General features: G+C 42.2%; 1 protein-coding gene across 1 annotated transcript in view; it reads left to right on the top strand.

Annotated features, from left to right (window-relative positions):
- The window catches only part of UBLCP1 (ubiquitin like domain containing CTD phosphatase 1), a gene marked incomplete in the record, with an annotated part of 598,821 nt that overhangs the window by 155,923 nt on the left and 420,372 nt on the right, over positions 1-22,526 (top strand). Inside the window, 1 exon segment of the mRNA XM_044069354.1 lies at positions 8,808-8,906. Within this exon segment, the coding sequence (XP_043925289.1) occupies positions 8,808-8,906 (99 nt within the window).

Below are 22,526 nucleotides of genomic sequence, written 5' to 3'. Positions count from 1 at the left end.
AAGGATAGATGAAGAGGAGTGAAGAACAAGAAGGCTGTTGGTCCAAGGATAGCTATGAAGAGGATGAAGAACAAAAGGCTGTTGGTCCAGATGGCATACCTGTGGAGGCATGGAGGTGTTTAGGTGAAATGTCTGTGGAGTTTTTAACTAGATTGTTTAATGAAATCTTGGAAAGTGAGAGGATGCATGAGGAATGGAGAACAAGTGTTTTGGTACCGATTTTTAAGAATAAGGGTGATGTGCAGAGCTGTAGTAACTATAGAGGGATTAAACTGATCAGTCACAGCATGAAATTATGGGAATGAGTAGTGGAAGCTAGGTTAAGAAGGGAGGTGATGATTAGTGATCAGCAGGATGGTTTCATACCAGGAAAGAGTGCTACAGATGCAGTGTTTGCTCCGAGAGTGTTGATGGAGAAGTACAGAGAAGGTCAGAAGGAGTTCCATTGTGTCTGTGGATTTAGAGAAAGCATATGACAGGCTGCCTAGAGAGGAGTTGTGGTATTGTATAAGGAAGTCGGGAGTGTCACAGAAGTATTTAAGAGTGGTACAGGATATGTATGAGGGTAGTGTGACAGCGGTGAGGTCTGCGGTGGGTGTGACGGATGCGTTTAAGGTGGAGGTGGGATTACATCAAGGATCAGCTCTGAGCCCTTTCTTATTTGCAATGGTGATGGGCAGGTTGGCAGACGAGATCAGACAGGAGCCCCCATGGACAATGATGATTGCAGATGACATTGTGATATGTAGTGAGAGTATGGAACAGGTGGAGGAGACCCTGGAGAGGTGGAGATGTGCTCTCTAGAGAAGAGGAATGAAGGTCAGCAGGGCTAAGACAGAATATGTGTGTGTGAATGAGAGGGAGGATAAGAGGAATGGTGGGGAAGGTGGATGAGTTTAAGTACTTGGGATCAACAGTTCAGAGTAATGGTGAGTAATGGTGAGTGTGGAAGAGAGGTGAAGACGAGAGTACAGGCAGGATGGAGTGGGTGGAGAAGTGTCAGGAGTGAGTTGTGACAGACGAGTACCAGTAAGAGTGAAAGTGAAGGTCTGCAAGAGGGTAGTGAGACCAACTATGTTATATGGGTTGGAGACAGTGGCACTGATGAAAAGGCAGGAGTCGGAGCTTGACGTGGCAGAGTTGAAGATGTCAAGATTTGCACTGGGTGTGACGAGGATGGACAGGATTAGGAATAAGTATATTAGAGGGTCAGCCCAGGTTGGAAGGGTTGGAGACAAAGCCAGAGAGGCAAGATGATGTTGGTTTGTACAAGTGCTGAGGAGGGATGCAGAGTATATTGGGAAAAAGATGTTAATGATGAAGCTGCCAGGTAACAGGAAAAGAGGGAGGCCTAAGATAAGGTTTATGGATGTGGTGAGAAAGGACATGCAAATGGTTGGTGTGACAGAGCAAGATGCAGAGGACAGGAAGAAATGGAAACAGACAGATGATCTGCTGTGGCGACCCCTAATGGGAGCAGCCGAAAGAAGAAGAAGATCCATTTACGACTGTCATACTAACAAAAAGTAGGTGGGTAAGATGCACACACCCTGAACTGTACAGCTTTTTTGGATCTTAGTTATGAATGTTAGTAGTGTTTGCATCTCAATGGTCGTATGCAGGGTTGCCAGATGTCCCTATTTGGGTGGGACTGTCCCGAGATCAGCAGCCTGATCCCGAGTCCTGCCCTGCCGGTTTAAATCCCGGCCAGCCTCCGCTTTGTTTGTGGTTTTTTGTTTTTTTATTTTTTTTGATTGTCCCGTATACCTGGCATACAGGCCAATCAAAAATTGCTAAACCCGGAGCTTCTTGTGTTCCGCATTAAACACGAGAAGCTCTGTGTTTAGCGATTTTTGATTGGCCCATATGCCGGTATACGGGCCAATCAAAAATCGCTAAACACGGAGCTACTTGTGTTGAATGCGGAGTTGCAATGCATTAAACACGAGAAGCTCTGTGTTTAGACCTTTTTTTTTTTTTTTTTTTGGGTCTTCACTTGCCGTGAGAGACCTTCTTTTTTGTCCCTACCCGGGGGGCTGGAAATCTGGCAACCCTGGTCATATGTTATAAATAGTTGTGGTCATAGCAAGGAGATATTAGCAAGATTTATGCATATTAAAGGTTGTGTCATATAGTAGCTGTGGCAGTAGGAGTTAGTTGTAAATATTACCAGTATTTTTGCATATTAATGGTAATATTTCAGGACACCTGCAAACTTGTCTGATGCATCAATGCTGTGAAAGACTCCTCATGAGATGTAAATTTCATGAGTCATTGATGATTGCTGGTGCAAGTGTGCCTAGGAAGTTACTAGGCTATAGGCCTTGAGGCCCTTCCAAGCCTAGCCAAGAATTTAGCTCATGGGAAGTTTAATTTTCGTGTTTCGCCTTACATAGGCTGGTAATATGCTTTCGGCCCTAGGGCCTATACAAGCCTAGCCATAACAATTCCCTGGCTATTTCTTCCCACACTGTTTACTTCCCTGGACCCCTGTCTAGCAGGGCGACTGACGTGATCCACGGGATAAATTTCCTATTTCCCATCCAATCATTAAGCTTCCTTTTGAAGAGGGCCAAAGAGGCACTCTGCTTGACATGTATGGGCACTCTATTCCAGAGTCTGGGGAGTCTCTGGGTCAGGAACCTATCCCTCCAGCATGTTTTGTTTATTGTGATGACACTGTTTAGATCCCTGGAGCGTATGGCTCTGAGGGATTGTGATTTCTTTAAGTGTAGCATGTCCAACAGCTCTGGGTTTGACATTGCCTTGTTTGTTAAGCAGAGATAGCCTCGGAGTAGACGATATGCAACAGAGTATAGCTGGAGTTTTTTAAGCCTGTCAGCATAGTGCATCTGCTTTAGGCCTGTGATTCTTTTACTGAGGTATTTCTGTGGCCTTTCCAGTTGTTGCAGATGTCTTGAGAGGTACATACCAAATGGGGCGTTGTATTCTATAATGGGTCTAATGAGGGATGAGTACAGTGGGACAATGACCTCCTCCTTTTTTCTGGATGAAAAGCCCTTAGTGATGAGGTGTGCCACATAGAAGGATTTCCTGACTGTTGTGGCAATGTGGTTATTGAAGGTGAGACCACTGTCCACCCGTGTCCCTAAGTCTCTTATCACACTGTCGGTGTTTAGTGTACTGCCACCTATGTGGTAATTCACAGGTGCATGTTTTTTCCCAAAGGGGATAACTATACATTTCTTGGCATTGAGCTTGAGCCCATGGCTCTGTCACCAAACATGTTTCTGTAAGGCCCTTTTGTAGAGTATCCACATCATTTGGGGATTCAATAATGGCTCCCAGTTTACAGTCATCTGCGAACTTTGTTAGCCAGAGTCCCTTAGTGTTGGCCTGTACTTCAGAGAAGTAGATGTCAAACAAGAGAGGTCCCAGAACTGAACCTTGAAATACTCCACTTGTCACTTGTCTGGAGCTGGATTTGGAGTGAGGTACTTTTACAGTGTTGGTTCTGTCAGTAAGCCATCTGGCAACCTATTGAGTTATGTAGGGATTAATGCCCAGCTTATTAAGTTTATCTATGATTCCAGAGTGGTGGTTGGTGTCAAAGGCCTTGGCGAGGTCCATATAGGCTGTGTGGACTGCCTTACCCTCGTCCACGGCTCTGGAGACTGATTCGAAGAAGTCATTCAGGTTCAGGAGACAAGATTGGCCCTTCACGAACCCAAACTGGGTGGGGTCCAGTGTTTTAAGGTTGCCAATGTCTTTGTTTATAAGTTCCATGATAATACGTTCGATGGCCTTGCAGGTAAGGCTCATCAGACTGATGGGGCGGTAGTTCCTGGGATCCAAATTGGATCCCCCCTTGTGGAGTGGGATAACTGTAGCTGTGCGCCACTCAGTGGGCACTAAGCCTGAGGTGAGGGTATGATTAAACATGCCACTTAGTTGAGGTGCCAGTTCATTTTGTAGTTCATGTAGTACACAGCCCAGGATGTCATCTGGTCCCATGGATGCTGTATTCTTAGCTTTGGAGAGTGCGTTTTTTTACCTGTGTGGCTGTTATTACCAGAATTTGGCAATCTTCCGGTATTGAGATGGTTCATTTAGGGGGTGAGAGGGGGGGTAAAGTTGGCACTGAATCGATCTGCCGGGATATTGGCAATATCCTTGGGATATTGCCGTAATGGTGTAGTAATGATTTCTGAAGGATAGCTTAAGGATTTGGGAGTGGGGTCTTCAGCATTCTGATGTGAATTGCTGCATATGTGCAGCAAAACTATATGTGACTGGTATAGTCCCCAGGGTACTGGAGACTATTAAGTGTTATGACAGGGTGCAATGGCTTCTGATTCTGCAAAATGACACATTTTTGACAAATTTGTTGTAGTAAAGCATTAGTGGGCTTGCAAGATAAGTTATTCCTCCAGGCATGCATTTGATAGCAAAAATGACACAAAGGAGGTGGGTGGCAAGCACATATCATGAACTGTACAATTTTCTTTTCTCCTGTTATGAGTAATAAAAACATTTACATATTAATGGCAGTACAGTGGTACCTTGGTATTTGCCTGGTTTGAAACTTGTCAGATTTGGTATTCGTCGCATTTTGATTCGAAAAAATCGTCTTGGTACTCGTTTGTTGGCACTCATCACACTTGCTAGATCAGGTCTGCTGTCACTTGTGTTTTTTTTTTTAATTGTTGCGCTATTAATGCCAAGAACAACCATCTCCACCACCATGAAAAATAGAGGCCATCAAAGTAGCTGATGTTTGCCAAAGGAGTGAAAGCTGTGACAAAACAAAGATCACAGACATTCGAGGAAGTGGAAAAATTGTTGATTTGAGTAAATGAAAAACAGCTGCTGGTAGTATTTCAGAGGCCATCATTTATGAAAAGGCAAAAGTGTTGCATGCTGGTCTGTAGAAAAACAAGCCTGGAATGACTGCTGAGAGTAGTGAAGTGTTTAAAGCCTGTCATGGGTGATTTAAAAGCTTAAAAAAGGGAAGTGGCATATGTAGTGTGGTGCAACATGGAGAGGCAGCCAGTGCCAACAGTAAAGCTGCCAGTTAATTTGTTCAGGAGTTGAAGTATGTAAAGGCTGAGGGTTTTATTCCTCAACAAATGAGACAGGGTTGTTCTGGAAAAAAAATGCCCAGCAAGGACGTACATCCCTCGAGAGGAGAAGGCATTACCAGAGCACAAGCCAATGAAGGACAGGCTATCTCTGTTGTTGTGTGGGAATGCGAGTGGGGATTTGAAGCTTAAGCCTCTGCTAGTCTACCATAATGAAAACCCATGAGTTTTCAAGAAAAATAATGTGATAAAAAGTAAGTTACATGTATTGTGGAGGGCTAATAGTAAAGCTTGGTTCACCAGGAATTTCTTCACAGGGTGGATGAATGAAGTGTTGAGCCCATCTGTGAAAAAATATTTAGTGGAGAAAGATTTGCCTCTGAAGGCTCTGCTTGTTTTGGACAGTGTTCCTGCTCACTCTCCAGGCTTGCAGGACAACTTGTTGGAGGAGTTTAACTTCATCACTGTGAAGTTGTTTCCCCCCTAACACAGCTCCTGTGATCCAACCCATGGAACAGCAGGTCATCTCTTATTTTAAAAAACTGTGCACAAGAGCATTTTCCAGAGGTTTTGAAGTGACCTCAGATACAGAGTAGGCTTTGAGAGAATTCTGGGAAAAAAATGTTTTAATATCCCCCAGTACCTAAATCTTATTGATAAGACCTGGGAGGAAGTCTTACACAGGACCATGAACTCTTCCTGGAAGAAATTGTGTCCAGAAACTGTAACTCAGGGGGACTTTTGAAGGCTGAGGCAGAGCCTAGGCTTACAGGTGATGTGAAGGATTTTGTGACTCTGGGTAAGTCTATGTGCTTTGCCGGTCAATGTTGATGATGTGGAGGAGTTAGTTTAGGAGCATAAAGAAGAGCTTAGCATGGAGGAGCTGCAGGAGCTTCGGAGGAACAGCACCATAAAACGTCTGAGGGAACTGTCTTCAGGTGAGGAGGAGGAGGGTAAGGGAGGATGTCCCCAGTTCATTAATCAAGAAAATGTGCACAAAATGGGTGGAAGTGCCGAATTTTGTTGAAAAATATCACCCTGACAAAGCTCTAACAAGCCATAATGGTAATTTGTTCAGTGACTAAACATTTTCCCATTTTAGACGCATCTTGAAACACAGGCAAAAACAAGCATGATTGGGTAGGTGTCTAGTGAAAATTAAACCTGGTGAGTTTCAAGCAGTGTTCAGTGGTTATAAGAGACAGAAAAGAGAAACAGAAATAATTCCTGGACAGTTGCTTGAAGTTTTTATGGAAGAGGACTCTCCTTCCAAACAATAATATTTCTCTTCCTCACCACCATCCCTTTAGGCCATGTACATACTGTTTATTACTGAACTTTTACTGTACAGTACTGTTTATTACTGAACGTATACTGATTATTAGTAAAATACAACAGCTAAAGTGAAGTTGTACTGTTTTAGTGAACTTATACTGTTTATTCGTTAAATACAACGCCATTAATGCATATAATGCCTTATAAAATGTGCATTTTCGGGGGGGTCTGGAATGGATTAATTCCATTTACATTATTCCTTATGGGAAACATTTGTTTGGTACTAATTGTTTTCACCACTCATCTTGCCTTCTGGAATGAATTAACAGTGAGTACCAAGGTACCACTGTAACTCAAAAATTAGCTAGCAAGGTGGCATGTTTTATCTGGCATAGTATGCACACAGTGAGGCTATCACTGCAGGATGTGCAGGCCTTGAGTAATTAAACTTTTTGTAGAAAGTTTTATTAACTATTTTCCAAATGTTATCCAAACAATGAGCATGATTGTGTCATGTTAGGGGCCTGAACAGGCAGTGGCTATTAAGAAAAAAAAAAACCCGGTAAAATCAGTTGTATAAAATAACGTGTCCAGAATTATAACTGTGTTTTAAAGGCAGGTTATTAATAATAATAATAGCCTAATATTAGAACTAATAATTATACGAATACTATTCACACACAAAACGATTGTAAAAATTACATAAAAAGGAAGTAGTCAACATGCATGTATTGAGTTGTACAACTTTTTTTCGTCCACAGTCATGACTGTTGACAGTGTTGTTGAGTCTTTCGGCTTTTCCCGGTTAGGGGTCGCCACAGCGGAACTCCAGTCCGCTAATGATTGGTAGTTGATTTTTACTTGTCTAGTTACCAGCCCTGATGCACAACCTTCAACGAAGGTACGCCCATTCACGCATGTCTCCACGCAGAAGACGCTCTAGCTGAGAATTGAACCGGACAGCGTCTTACTGTGTGGTGACAATGCTACCGCAGCACCACCACCGCGGGTCACAGTCAAGACTATTGACAGTAGTTGTATATAAATATCAATGTCTCCAGAATGGTACCCTCAACATTAGATAGTCTGTATGTGGAAGCTGGCCTGATTTGGTATACATGAAGAGAAAAAACTGCCATTCTGAGATGTACATGTCTTACATAATTGAAAAAAGTGCAGAAGGTTATGAAATATTTTCCAGTAATAATTGCATGAAGTGTTAGTTTCACATATCGTTGCCTAAGTAAGCAGTTTGTGTAGCATGTCTTTAGTACCCGTTTTCGTCTAAGGGAAACTCATCCAAGGATAACTTTGTTTTACATACAAGTTATCTGTATTAACACTATTCTAATATTGAGACTAATTTCTCAATAACTGTTGCATCTTGCATTAGTAAGCCGGATGGGCTCTCCAAGATAACACAATTTGGTAGGCCTACATTGTGAAATCATCACTGTGGGATGTGCAGGACATATTACCCAATAAGGTTTGCAAAAAGGTATGAAACTATTACAAGTTTACCATTTTTAATTAGTAATGCAAAAATGGAATGTGAATCTAACATGGGGGATATGCAAGTAGTGGGTGCTAGTAAAGAATTAATATAAAAGCATGGATTTTATGCCATCCACAGATATAAATATATGTTTCGTAAAGAAGTTATGAGTACCACCAATATTTTCACAATTGCATTAATGTTGTAAAAGCTATGTGATTTACAGTTGAGCAGATGTTGCTGTCTTATACCTGGCATTAATATACCCAGTTTTGTCCCCTGTACTTGTCATCTAATTTGATCATTTTGTTGATTAATATTGCTGTGTTGAAATATTTTGAAAATATGATGTGCATAATCTGTGTGCAGTTTCAAAAAACATTAATATGCTGCCCAGTCTTCTCACACATCACTGTAAAGCTCTTGAGCAGATTATTCATTTATCTGTCTGGTCTATTTTGAACCCTTACAGAAATGTAACTCTTAATTAGACCATAATATCACTCTTTTTGGCAAGTAAAATGTAATTTTTGTTTAATAAATTGGCAATATAAATTGTCACCAGACTGAATTTTGATAGTAGGCTCTAGTCTGTAGTACATCACCTGCTGAACAGTGTTTGTATTCAGCATTATTTTCAACTTTCACCATTTATGGAATATTGTAAATGATATGAGGTGTGCCCTTAATAGATGATTTGGGAGAAAATCTCTTGGAAGCAAGCATTTCCTGACTAAGACTTTAGGAAGCAAGATGATTAGTAGTTATTCTGCAACTTGGGAATAAGATAAAATTGTAATTTTTGGTATTTATTATTTTTGATTAAAATTTGTAGTTTTTTGCTGCAAAAATCTATTCTAAAAATTGTTAGATGAGCAATTAATATAACTGCTCTGTCTTCACAGTAATTGATGGTTCTGATATTTTTTGTTAGAATAAATATTATATAGGTAAACCACGTTTGTTTACACTTACATAAATGTTATTGCATTAAGACCACAGGTCATGTGCAGAGACTGGTGTGGAATTAATGAGACCTTACCTTCACGAGTTCCTGACATCTGCATATGAAGACTATGACATTGTAATATGGTGTAAGTAATTTTGCATATTGCATTTGATTTGTGCTTTTCTGTGTTTTTATTCATTTTATTTATTTACTGATTGTGATCAGCTCAGTATCCTGCAAGTAAGCAAAATGATTCATTTCAGCCATGGGCTTGGACATTGTATTACAAAAATTGTATGTATACCATACAGAGCTGGCTTGCCATACTCCATGCAGCAGTCCAACAGTGAGCATATACTGTGTTGCTGTATTGCAGTTATTGGCATGCATAACAGTAGTGCTCGTAAGTGGTTAAGTTCTCAATATAACAGCAGAGAAGGAAGTTTAAAATAATGGAATGTACTAGTACCATTTTTGGGGTGGGGGGAGTAATTCAAATGTTCTTTTAATTCTAAACAAAATACATAACTCAGTCATACTTCGCCAAGAGTGTAAATTGATAGATTCTGTCACACCACTGACTATTTCAAAAAACAGTAACGGGCTGCGTGTATAGCCACACATCCGCGATAGAGAAGATGCTCTGTTTGATTGGTGAATTATTTAATTCAGTGCTAGCTAAGGGTACATTGACAGTTTAGAGTTTGTGGAACATTTAGCTAAAAAGCTTAGTGAATATAGAATCGTAGTTGACATTAAAACTTAGCGTACATTTGTACAAACTGAATATAGGATGTTCATCGTGTTACCCTGCTGCAGTCATCACACTTGGGTTATCCTGCCTTCAGGCGGTCCCGCAGTCGGCCTGAATTCCAAAGTCTTGGTCCGGCATCAGTTGCTGTCGCTTCTTTCCTGACGTCAGTGTGCCAGGGGTATATAAGAGGCATCCGACACCATTTTCTCCAGTCTTTCTTGCCGCGCGGTGCCCAAAGCAGAAGCAGTTCGCAAGTGCCAGTCGGCCGACACCTGAGATTTTTGATTCGAATTTCAGTCCGAAGTCTTCGATAAAGCTAAGTACCCCGTTGGGGAATCTTTTCTTGCCTCAGTCCGATGTCAGAAAAAGTTAACAATTGCATTTCTTGTGGGAAGCAAATACCTCATAAGGACTTCCATTCCTATTGTATTCCTTGCCTAGGCCCAGACCACAACGTCACAGATTGTCGGTTTTGTGCTAGGTTTAATAAACAAACTATCAAATGCCGTTTTGATTTCGCACGACACTACTTTGGTAGGAAATTTAATTATATCATGCCGTCGGAGCAGCCGACTGCCATGCATAAAAAACACAAGGATAAGGACAGGCAGCTTAGGAACAAGCCAGACTCCGAGGCCTCTGCTGGGCCTGTCGCCGGTTCTCCGTTTTTCAGTGAGGCACCTACGCAGCCCCTGACGACTGCAGAACTGGAACCCCAGACAGCTGCGGATTCTCAAGCGGAGTCTAATAGGCCGACACAGCCATCTTCATTAGGCCCTTCCGACACCAGAGCAGAAGTAGACCCCGGTGCAGTGGAAACACCTTCGGTTGCAGAAGGTATCTTCAGACCGACTACAATCACCAATAAATCTTATGCTAAGCTTAAAACTCCTTTAACACCAAAGGAGACTGTACATCAGTCTACAGTTCAAGGCCCCATGCCTAAGAAACATGCTTAAGATGGCTGAAGATTTGATTACCCTAATCAGGGGTTCCCATCCCCCTCCTGATAAAAGACCAAGACAGGAGGAGGTTTATGTTTCCTCTGACCAGGTTTCAATTTCCTCAGATTCTTCTGAGCAACAGGATTACACTTTTCCACCTTATGAAGACTCTGATGCTGAAGACTCTATTCCCTCAGCATCTCCCGCTGAAGAGTACTCCTTTGGGGAAACTTTACATACCATGAGGGAACATTTCCACTGGGAAGGCCAGGACTACTCTGATTCTAAGAAAAGGCTCTGAGAGTTCCTTTTACTACCCCAGCACAGACCTCTTGCTATCCCACCAGTTTTAGATATTGTGGATGATGTTTACTTGGAGTCTAGTCTAAATCCAGACTCTCTACCTCCTGCTCCAGCCAAACCAGACAGATACTACAGAGTACCTGACTTGCACAAATTCCTTTATAAAAGCCCTGTGGCTGACCCAGAAACAATTTCCCAGGGTTCTAAGGGATCTAAAGCTTCTATGGCTAAAAATCCTGTGCCCTCTGAAAGGGATTCCAGAGTCCTAGATAGATGGGGAAAGAAAATATACACCTCAGCAACTCTGGCTATGAGAGCATTAAATTGTCAGTTTCACATGCTGAAATATCAGCAATTCCTAATGTCTCAATTAAAACAAAAAATGAGCACACATTCTGAACAGTCTGAATTCAAGGAAATGCAGGATCTGTTGCATGCAGCTGAACAGGTGGACAAACATACTTTACAATGTGGATTTGATACATTGGAAGCTTCCTGTAGAGCAGCTGTTACTGGCTCTGTCATACGTAGATATGCTTGGTTAAAAGAACAAACCCTTCCTGATCATGTTAAAGCAAAATTATTGGATGCACCTTTACAGCAGGATGTATTATTTGGTGTCAAAGCAGAAGAGGTTTTAAAGAAAATGGAGGATAAGGCAAAATCTATGCAGACGGTCAAGGATTTTTTGCAGGTACAACCCCCTCGTTTCAGCAGAAATTGGCCAACGAAAAACTGGTCCTTTCCAGCTTCTGACAGATAGGCAAATACAGACGCCCAAGGGGCAGAGGTCAGTCACAAGGCCCTTACAAACCTCGCCAATGGGGTACTGCTACCCAGAAAGGAGGAGAAGACAGGGCCCCAAGCTAGCAGCAGACAAACACAATGACTCAATCCTCAAACTACCAAGCAAATCTCTCCTGGCAGCTCCTTTGGGAGGAAAATTAGCATTTTTTGCAGACTACTGGCACATCATCACAAAAGACAAATGGGTCCTAAACATTCTCTCTCAAGGATACAGATTCCACTTTCATACCTTACCAAGGATAAAAGGAATGCCAAACCTGCCACCAAATCAATGGGCAGAGGCACAAAAACAAATTACAGCTCTCATGGACATGAGAGCCATTCAACAGGTACCTACACAGGAGCAAGGACAAGGATTTTACTCAAGACTCTTTCTAGTCCCAAGAAAGGACAAAGCATGGAGACCCATTCTGGATCTTTCAATTCTGAACACCTATCTGCAAGTACCAAAATTCAAGATGCTAACACTACAGCAGCTTCTTCCCATGCTGGGCAAGAATGCTTGGCTAGTAACATTGGACCTCGAGGAGGCATACCTGCATGTCCCTATCAGACAAAATTGCAGAAGATACCTCTGCTTCATTGCAGGTTCAACTCATTATCAATTCTCTGCACTGCCCTTTGGTTTATCTACTGCACCCAGGGTTTTCACAAAATGCCTGGCACCAGTAATTGCATACTGCAGACAAAGAGGAATTCAAATATACCCATACCTGGATGACTGCCTTATTCAAGCAGAAAGCAAGGACATTCTTTTAAAGCATCTGGCATTTGTCAAACACCTTCTAAGTTGCTTAGGGTACACAGTAAACGAAAATAAATCAAAACTAGTACCCTCACAAAACATAATATTCCTGGGTGCCAGCTTGAATACAACGGCCCAGATGGCTTATCCGATGCCAGACAAGCAACAACAGCTGACTCAGTATTTCAAAATAATGGCAACAAAGACCCAACTCCCTGCAAGAAAAATTCTGCAGGCCTTGGGATTCATGGCATCTTGCATACTACTAATACCATTTGCAAAACTGCATATGAGGAAATTAGCTAGTATATTATGTTGGGTTAGGTGGTTAATTAGTTGATGGTGATTGCATTTTTCCATAACTTTAGGTAAGGGTGATGAGAGCTATAGGCCTGTAGTTGGAATACTCATTGGAGTTTCCACCTTTATGTAGAGGGATAATGTGGGAGATTTTCCAGATATCTGGGATTGTTCCTTCATTTCTGGTTCTGTTTATAAGGATGGATACAGGATAAGCAACTGCTGTAGCTGCTTTTTGCAGGTATTCAGATGGTATTTGGTCTGCAGAGGGGGTACATGGCTTAAGTTTATGTCTTAAGTTTTTGGATGTATGAGGTAGCGGTGGGTTGTATTTGGAATGCTGGGAAAGTATTAGGTAAAGAGGTTTGGGGATTAGAGTTGTTTGTGGATAGTTGACAGGCTAGAGATTTTATGGTGTCTGTAAAGAAGGTATTCAAGGCATTGGCAGTTTGAAGGGAGGTATTGTTATCCGCCCCTAGAGGGGGAATTGTGCTGGAGTGCCCTGGGTGAAGGAGTCTATTAACGCTAGACCAGAATTTTTTTGGGTTGTTATGGTGAGATTGCTGTAGTTTACAGTAGTAGTTTTTTTTTCATCCGTAAGTATGGCTTTTTTAGTAGAATTCCTTAGCTGTCTAAATGTTTGTTGCTCAGAGATATTTTTGGTTGCTCTCCACTTGGTCCAAGATTTATTCCTAAGCAATATGAGTTGTCTAGTTTCTTTTGAAAGCCAGGGGGCAGGTTTGGACTTCATTCTGATAGAACATTTAGGAGCATGCTTATCAAGGATAGTTAAGAATTTAGAGTTGAAATATTTGACAGCCTGCTCAAGAGGGAGAGTTTTTAGTGGGTACCAATTACAGGCATTAAGTTCATTTTGGAATAATACAGGGTTAAAATGTTTGTTGGTTCGAGAGATTTTATAAGTAGGGGTGTTTGGGATGTCATTCTTTTGTCTTATAATGTAAGTTAGCATATGATCACTTAAGTCATCTGGTAGAGTTCCTACCTTGTATATTTGTTGTTGTTTATTAATGAATATCCAATCTAAGATACTCTCTTTGTTGTTGGGTTTAAGTCTAGTGGTGATAGTTTGACTAAAGCCATGAAGATTAATATGAGATGAAGGATTATATGTATTTACACATTTTTCCAGTCAGTATTAAAATCACCAAGTATAATTTTTTTTGTGAGTAAGAAGTTGATACCCAGCTTAGAATGTCTTCTATTATAGAGATATTATTAACAGGGGGTAGGTAGACGCAGATAATATAAAGGGCTTTGCAAGTGTTTAGTTGAAGTCGGGACATAAGAACTTCAGCTTTACTATCCTGAGGTGGGTTATAGGGTATGGAGGAGATCTGTAGAGTGGATTTATACAGTAGTGTTACACCCCCACCCCTTTGTTTTATGCAGTCAAGTCTCAATATATTGTAACCTGGGGGATTATTTCATTATCTTTAGTTGCAGGTTTTAACCAGGTTTCTGTGAGGCAGAGGCTATGAAAAGAATGAATATCAAGGAGGGCATGGAGATGGGCAATTTTATTATTTATACTGTGGATATTGAGATGACCTAAAAGTAAAGAATTTGAGAGACAGGTTTGGGTAGTTAGGGGGGGGATTAGTAGAATGAGTTGTAAAAGTTGGAATGTTTGTTGGGCCTGGGTTAGGGTGGATGTCACAATCTTTTAAGGTAGGAGTTTTTAGGTCAGAAGATGGGTAGTTTAAGGAAGCTGGTTAGGTATTTTAGTTTTTTATAGTTGTGTTATTGAATTTAGTATGAGTAAGTCGATGATATTTGGCTAGCAGGTAGCAGGGTGTGGATGTGGTATTTATTTGAAAATGGGTAAAGGTGTAGTTGTGACTAGCTGTTTGTTTAGGAGAGTAGTGGAAGTAGTCATGATTAGCTGTATTAATGGAGGTGAAGAGATGGAGGTGAAAACAGATATGAGAGTAAATAGTATTATAGATTTGGTTAGGATAGGTTTAGTTGTTGAGGACATATTTTAGAGAGTTTCTTGTATACCTATAGCAGGAACAGGGAAGGAAAGGTGAAGGAAAAGTAAGGGTATTATAAAGTCGTTTGTGTTGAAACAGAGATAGGTATAGAATTGTTTTAAGAGGTTTAGAAGGCGGTACTGGATGTAGGAGGTGTGGGAAGTGTGAAATAGGTGGGGTGTGGTTAAATTATCTAGATTGGTAGAAGTATTGGATTGGATGGTTGGGAGAGAGGGTGTGGTTAAAGCAGTATAAGTTTAAGACCTCCGGGGGTGGGAATTGGGGGTAGGATAGGGGAGCGGAGTGAGCCCACAGGGCGAACGGAGCAGGTTACAGCTGAGAGAAGCTGAGAGGTAATCAGTTATTCAGTGAGACTGAGATTTATACAGCTTATAGTAGGTAAGTGGCACTTTCTTTAACTACTTTACAAACAAGAAATGTAAAGTCTGTCCTTAGTTCTAGGTATAAGGGGAGTAGGTATTTAGTAAAGAGCCCAGAAGCAGGAGTAATTAAGAGACAGAAAGAATGAGCTATCTAGATGAAGTACTGTTGATATAAGAAGGTAAAACCCTGTTTTATGCCTTTCTAGGGGAGGGGGGGGATATCAGGATGTAAAGATGCTACAGGAATAGCTGGAGGTAGGTGTTAGGTACAGCTGGAGGAGTTCAGCTAGGAGTACAGAATACAAATTTTAAAGCCTGGTGTTTTGCTACCATCTAGTGGCGTATGAGGGGAATTACACTAATTCACAAAGCTTGATCGGAGGTAAGGCAGAGAAGATTAAAAAAAGAGGGGAATGGACAGCCTCTGGTAGGTCTGCAGGTGTGCTGGCCCTTACAAATAGGTTACCCAAAGCACTCACTACTATATAGTTAAACCTGTAAAATTGTAGGATATCACCTACACTGTGAGGCTGAGCGAAGCACTTCTAGGTAGTCCACGTAAGGGTTACAGGTGGGGTTTTCTTTTCAGTTCAGTAGGAATTTCTTTTTTGTTGCTATCTTGTTAAATAGGGGGACAGCCTTAGTCACAGCACTAGGCTTATAAGCTGAAAAAGAGACAGAGACAAATAAATAAAAATTGGCAAATTAGGTTACAGTCTTTACAGAAATTGGGAAGAGAAATGGTGGGGAGGAGTGTAAGTCAGTAACTGAGTGGAATGTAAAGAAGCAAGGTAGGCTAGACACAGAAAAACATCATATAGATTCTTGGAAAAAAAAAATAATATTGTGGGGCACACAAAAAAAACATTAGCCCCCTACAACCTTCTTCAACCAAAAGGAACATTGTACTCAATGGTAGGTCTGAATGCCAAATACAGTGGAACAATAACTTCCTCGGTCCTAGATGCCATACCTTTCTTTGTAAGTTGCACAACATAGAATGATTTTCTCACTACTGTGATGGTTAAGGGCTAGATTATTGTCAGTCTGTGTCCCCAAGTCTCTGACCACTGGAGTAACTCTTAGGATGTGTGTTGTCAATATGATAGTTACCAGGGGTGAATGACTTCCAGAAGGATACTAGTATGCAGTTGTTTGCCTTTAGTTTCAGTTACTTGTCTGTGTCTGCCCTTTCTGGAGAACATTTGTGTCTGCGGGGGATTTTATGACTGCTCCTAATTTGCAATCATCTGCAAATATGTGTATAGTGTTTACTGTAAACACGATTAATACAGATGTTCTTCATCTCACATTGCTGCAGTCCTTACACTTGGGTAGTCCGCTGTCCTCGGTCGGCCCGAATGTCAAAGTATAAGGCTGACGTCGGTCAGGGCGCATTTGTCTGACGTCAGGACGTCAGGGTACAAATGCGCATGACCGACGTCATATCCTCAGTCTTTTTTGCCGCATGGTCCGATGCAGAAGCAGTATTGCAAGTGCCGGTTGGCTTTCTGAGATTTTTCGATTTAGAAGTTTCAGACCGAGTTCAAAGTTGGCTAAGTACCCCGTTGGGGAATATTTTAGTTTTTTCTTGCCTCAGTCATTTACCGGATGTCAGAAAAAGTTAATAATTGCATTTCTTGTGGGAAACAGATACCGCATAGAGATTATCATACTTTGTGTATTCCTTGCTTAGGCCCTGAGCACGACGTTGTTGGCTGTCGCTCTTGTGCTAGATTTAATAAACGCACTATAAAGAGAAGGTTGGATTGTGCAAGGTTAGTCTTTGGGAAGCGGTGCAACTATAAAATGCCGTCGGATGCTCCGACGCCCGCTTCTTCGAAGAAGTGCAAGGACAAGGCAGTTAAGCCTAGGCTGGAAGAACCATCTGTACCAGACGCCGGTTCTTTAGAGGTGTCGGTGGAGCCGGTGGCTCCACCGGAGGTTTCTTTGTGTTCCCAGGGTGAGACCTTATTACTACAAGATGTGGCCTCTCAGGACACTAGTCAGGCTGAGGGGGCTTCTCATGTTACTATACTCCCCTCCCTTCCTAAGGTGGCTAGGCCCTCTCCTTCTGTTTCAAAGGCTTCCCCCAGGGGCAGGCCAGGTTTAGCTTCAGTTGGTGTTACCCCTAGCTCTTCAGGTACTGTGCCCAAGAAGCATATGCTTAAAATGGCAGAAGATTTGATTACTTTGATTAGGGGTTCTTTGCCCCCTCCTGATAAGAGGCCTAGGGTGGAGCCTGAGCTGGGGGGTTTTGAGCAGGCTTCAGATGTTTCAGAGTCTTCGGCTGAAGACTTGCAGGAGTACTCTCCTTATTCTGATTCTGATTCTGATGTGGATGATTCTACTCCTTCTGCTACTCCTCCTGAGGATTTTTCTTTTTCAGAAACTCTTCATTCCATGAGGGAGCATTTTAAGTGGGAAGGTCAGGACTTCTCTGATTCCAGGAAAAGGCTTCGGGAATTTCTGTTTTTACCCCAGCATAGGCCTTTGGCTATACCTCCTGTTTTGGCTGTTGTGGAAGATGTTTTTACAGAGGCTTCTCTTAATCCTGATTCTTTGCCTCCTGCTCCTGTTAAGCCGGATAGGTATTACAGGGTGCCTGAAGCTCATAAGTATCTTTTTAAGAGTCCTAGGGCGGACCCAGAAACTGTTAGCCAGGGGCCTAAGGGTGTTAAGGCTTCTGTTGTTAAGAATCCGGTTCCTGCAGACAAAGAGGCTAGGGCCTTGGATAGATGGGGAAAGAAAGTCTATACTTCTTCCACTCTTGCTATGAGGGCTCTGAATTACCAGTTTCACATGTTGAAATACCAAAATTATCTCCTTTCACAGTTGAAGTCTAAGGTTGATGCTCTGGCAGTAGGTATGGATTGTAAGGAGTTGCAAGATTTAGTGCATGTTTCTGAACAGGTGGGTAAGCATTCTTTGCAATGTGGTTTTGATGCTGTACAGGCCTCGTCTAGGGTGGCTGCCACTGGGTCAGTTCTTCGCAGGCACGCCTGGCTGAGGGATCAGAATTTGGCTGAACATGTTAAAACAAGGATTTTAGATGCTCCTTTACAATCTGACGTGTTGTTTGGTCCTCCTGTTGAGACAGTTTTAAAGAAAATGGAAGACAAGGCTAAGTCTATGCAGACTGTTAAAGATTTTTTGCAGGTCCAGCCTCCAAAGTTTAGTAGAAATTGGCCTACTAAAGGGTGGGCGTATCCTTCTTATGATTCACAGTCTACGGGTAGCTCTCGGGGTGGTACGGGCAGAGATCAGGGCTCTTTCCGGCCCAGAACAGGGAGTCCTCCTGCACAGGCTTGGTGAGGGCAGGGGTCAGTCCTTTCGTAAGCAGACCCAATGACCTACCTTTTCAGCTGCCAGACCCTGCTCGTCTGGCAGCACCTTTGGGAGGAAGGTTGGCACTTTTCAAAGAAAATTGGAGTTTAATTACCCAGGACAGATGGGTATTGGATATCATACACCACGGCTACAGGTTTTATTTCCATACCTTGCCTCCTTTCAAAGGCATGCCAGACGTTCCTCCTCTACAAAGAATAGAGGCTCACAAACAGGTTTCTCTGTTGCTCCGACTAGGGGCCATACAGCCGGTCCCTCTGCCAGAAGTGGGCCTAGGATTTTATTCTCGCCTGTTCCTAGTACCAAAGAAGGGGAACACGTGGAGACCAATTTTGGATTTATCTATCCTCAACACTTATCTGGACATTCCCAAGTTCAAAATGTTGGCATTGCAGCAGCTTTTACCTCTGCTGGGCAAAGATCATTGGATGGTAACTTTGGATCTCAAGGAGGCTTACCTTCATGTTCCTATCAGACTAAGTTGCAGAAAGTATCTGCGTTTTCGAGCTGGGAATTCTCACTATCAGTTCTCTGCATTGCCCTTTGGCTTATCTACTGCGCCCAGAGTGTTCACGAAAGTTCTGGCTCCAGTGATAGCTTTCTTCAGACTAAAAGGAATACAGATCTATCCTTATTTGGACGACTGCCTAATTCTGGCTCAAGGAAGAAGAGCTCCTTCATCATTTGGAATATGTGATAGCAGTGCTAAGATGCCTAGGGTATTCTGTGAACGAAATAAAGTCCAGTCTAGTACCCTCTCAAGACATGTGCTTTCTGGGTGTGAGACTGAATACAGCATCCCAGATGGCCTTTTAACCCCGGACAAACAAAAGAGTCTATCCCTTTACTTCCATCAACTATCTCATCAGTCCGGGCTGACTGCAAGGACAGTCCTTCAAGCCTTAGGGTTCATGGCATCTTGTATTCTGGTGCTTCCCAATGCCAAACTGCATATGAGGAAGCTACAATGGTACCTCAAAAATGTATGGACACAGCACTGCCAGGATCTGGACACTGTCATTCAAATAATACCTTGCATTCAAAAGGAATTTTTGTGGTGGGCTCAGGAATGTCACCTAAACAAGGGATTCTCTGTGACCCGGCCAGAGGCGAGTCAGATTTTAACGACAGATGCCTCAGACAAAGCTTGGGGAGCTCATCTCAATGGAAAGTGGATACAAAACAAGTGGCCTGTCAGACTACAACATCTACATATCAACATGAAGGAGATGTTAGCAGTCCAGTTGCATTAATTGCTTTCAAGGAATTACTTCTTCCAGGGCAGGTGTTGATTCTAACAGACAACACAACTGTCATGTGGTACATCAACAAGCAAGGGGAACGCATTCTTATCCTCTATGCAGGCAAGCAATGATTTTGTGGGAGACTGCTCTCAGTTTACAGCTCAATCTTCAGGCAAGGTTTCTGCCAGGAGCACAGAACTCCTTAGCAGATGTGTTGAGCAGGCAATTATGGATCCCCACGGTGGAAATTGGATCCTCATGTATTTCAGAAATTGACAGTGTCATGGGGAACTCCAGACATAGATCTGTTCGCTTCTCCACTAAACCATCAGCTGCCAAAGTTTTGCACAAAAGGTTTCATCCCACAGCTTGGAGAGTGGATGCTCTTTCTTTCAATTGGAGCAATCTTCATGTGTATGCCTTTCCACCTCTGCCTCTCCTCCCAAAGGTACTTCTGAAAGTCAGACAGGACAAGCCAAGGATAATCTTAATAGCTCGGATTGGCCTCGACAACACTGGTACCCATTACTGAGAAGTCTGGCACGGAAGCCTCCATGGCCTTTGCCTTGATTCCACACCTGTTGTCGCAGAGGACAGCCATTTGCTAAATGTCAAGCTTCACTCTCTGCACCTAACAGCCTGGCATATTCTGTTTTGAGCCATAGTGGGCCTCCACTTCCTCAGCAAGTTTTGAATGTTATTTTGGAAGCTAGGAGGCCTAGTACAAGGAAAGTGTACGCAGACAAATGGAAGAGATTTTTGTTTTGGAGTGCAGCAAAGGTTTTGATGTTTCTGAGCCTAATTTGTGTGTGGCTCTTCAATATCTTACTGAGTTACTAGACAAAGGTTTGTCTTTCTCTTCTATTAAAGTTCATGCTGCAGCAATTTCAGCTCACTATGATTGCAACCCACCATTGTTTTCTCATCCTTTGTTCAAGCAATTTCTTAGAGGGGCAAAGAATATAAGACCCCCGAAGAGCTCCTACTCCTGCTTGGGATCTCAATTTTGTGTTGGAGAAACTCACTCTACAACCTTTTGAGCCTGCAGCTACTGCTGAGTTGAAATATTTATCATGGAAGACTGCTTTTTTGTTGGCCATTACCTCTGCAAGAAGGGTTTCTGAATTACAGGCCCTTATGGCGGTTGAGCCTTTCTTAATTTTCCATAAGGATAGGGTATCATTACGTACTAATCCTTCCTTTATGCCTAAGGTGGTTTCTAGTGTGGCTTTAAACCAAACTATTCATTTGCCTACTTTTTATGCAAATCCCCAAAATAAAGGGAAAAGATTTTGCACACTTTAGATGTCCACAGGCAGTTGCGTTATTATTTGGACAGAACTAAAGGGTTCAGGCAGTCTCAGCAGTTGTTTGTTTCTTTTGCTTTGAGTTTTCAGGGCAAGCCTGTATCAAAACAAACTATTTCTAAGTGGATTGGGTTTTGCATTGCTTTCTGTTATTCCCATCATGGCAAGGAGATTCCAGCTGGGATTAGGCCTCATTCCACTAGGGCTACTGCCACTTCAACAGCTTTTTTGAGGGGAGTGGCAACCAAGGATATTTTGGAGGCAGCTACTTGGAGTTCTGTGCATACTTTTTCTAGGCATTATCACCTGCCACTTTACTCTAAGTCCAGGGCTGGTTTTGCCACTGCTGTTTTGCAGGGCATTTTGGCAGCTCCTGCTTCCTTGTAGTTAGCCATCCTCCCTTACCTCTGCTTTGGGATTCTACCCAAGTGTAAGGACTGCAGCAATATGAGATGAAGAACATAGTACAGTTTTGTACCTATCATAAATGTAGATGTTCGAAGATCCACATTGCTGCAGTCCAATTTACCCTCCGTCCTTCCCCTCTGTAGTTAGAGGTGGTTGTGTGGGTTGGGTTGTACATTTTGTGTATATTGTATATATTGTACATATAGTTAGTACAGGGGTGGTCGATTGGTTGTTTGCTGTCTTTTGGTTTTGACCTTTATTTTTAGGGTCTTCTGACATCTGGGGCAAGAAAAGACTGAGGATATGACGTCGGTCATGCGCATTTGTACCCTGACGTCCTGACGTCAGACAAATGCGCCCTGACCGACGTCAGCCTTATACTTTAATATTCGGGCCGACCGAGGACAGTGGACTACCCAAGTGTAAGGACTGCAGCAATGTGGATCTTCGAACATCTACATTTGTGGTAGGTACAAAACTGTACTTTTCGACTGATTAGTTGATTGGAGGTGTCAAAGTTCTTGCAGAATTTATTTTATTATTTATTTACTATTTTTTGGTGGTGTTAGTCTCACTAGGCCAGTATCCTCTTTTCAGGGGAGACCAAATTGGTATTCATACAGACCAGGGAAAATTTAGTCTGAGTGCTAGGGAACTTCCTGTAGTATTTTTTTTTTTGATCCCGGAGATCATTTTCATCCATTTGACCTACCACCAACTCAGGCAGATGGGACCTCTGTTTAACATCTCATCTGAAAAATAGCACATGCAAGAGTGCAACACTCCCTTATACTGCAGTGCAGTGTCAGTATTAAATTTAATGTAAATACCTGGTCTTGGAATAGAACCACAACCTTTTGATCTTTCAGCACCAAAGTCAAGCATGTTATTTGTTGAGTCACTTAGTAATTTTCCCTGCTTAGGTGTAAATTTAGATGATTTTCTGATCCTGGAAACAGGTGCTTTTGACTCATTTGAAGTTAGAGGAAATTTGTTCTGGATTTTGCGGTGGAAATGCAGGATTTGGTTTCATTGGGCAGGTCATCCTATAGTTAAGGAGCACTGATAGAAAAGTCATGATCTGATGAATTCTGTGACTACTGGTCATTGGAGCATGTGTATGTTGTTTAACTTAGCATGCAGAGCATAGGTAGAGGAGAGTTGTGATATCAGTATTACAGTTTTTATCTGAGAACAAGGTCGCAAATGTCAGACTGGTAATGGA

The sequence above is a fragment of the Protopterus annectens genome, chromosome 4.part0 (assembly GCF_019279795.1).
Source record: "Protopterus annectens isolate FY-2018-M chromosome 4.part0, PAN1.0, whole genome shotgun sequence".
In the NCBI taxonomy this organism is placed as follows: domain Eukaryota; kingdom Metazoa; phylum Chordata; order Ceratodontiformes; family Protopteridae; genus Protopterus; species Protopterus annectens.
Note: the sequence above shows the minus strand (reverse complement) of the source record. Positions and strands in the feature narration are given on the sequence as shown.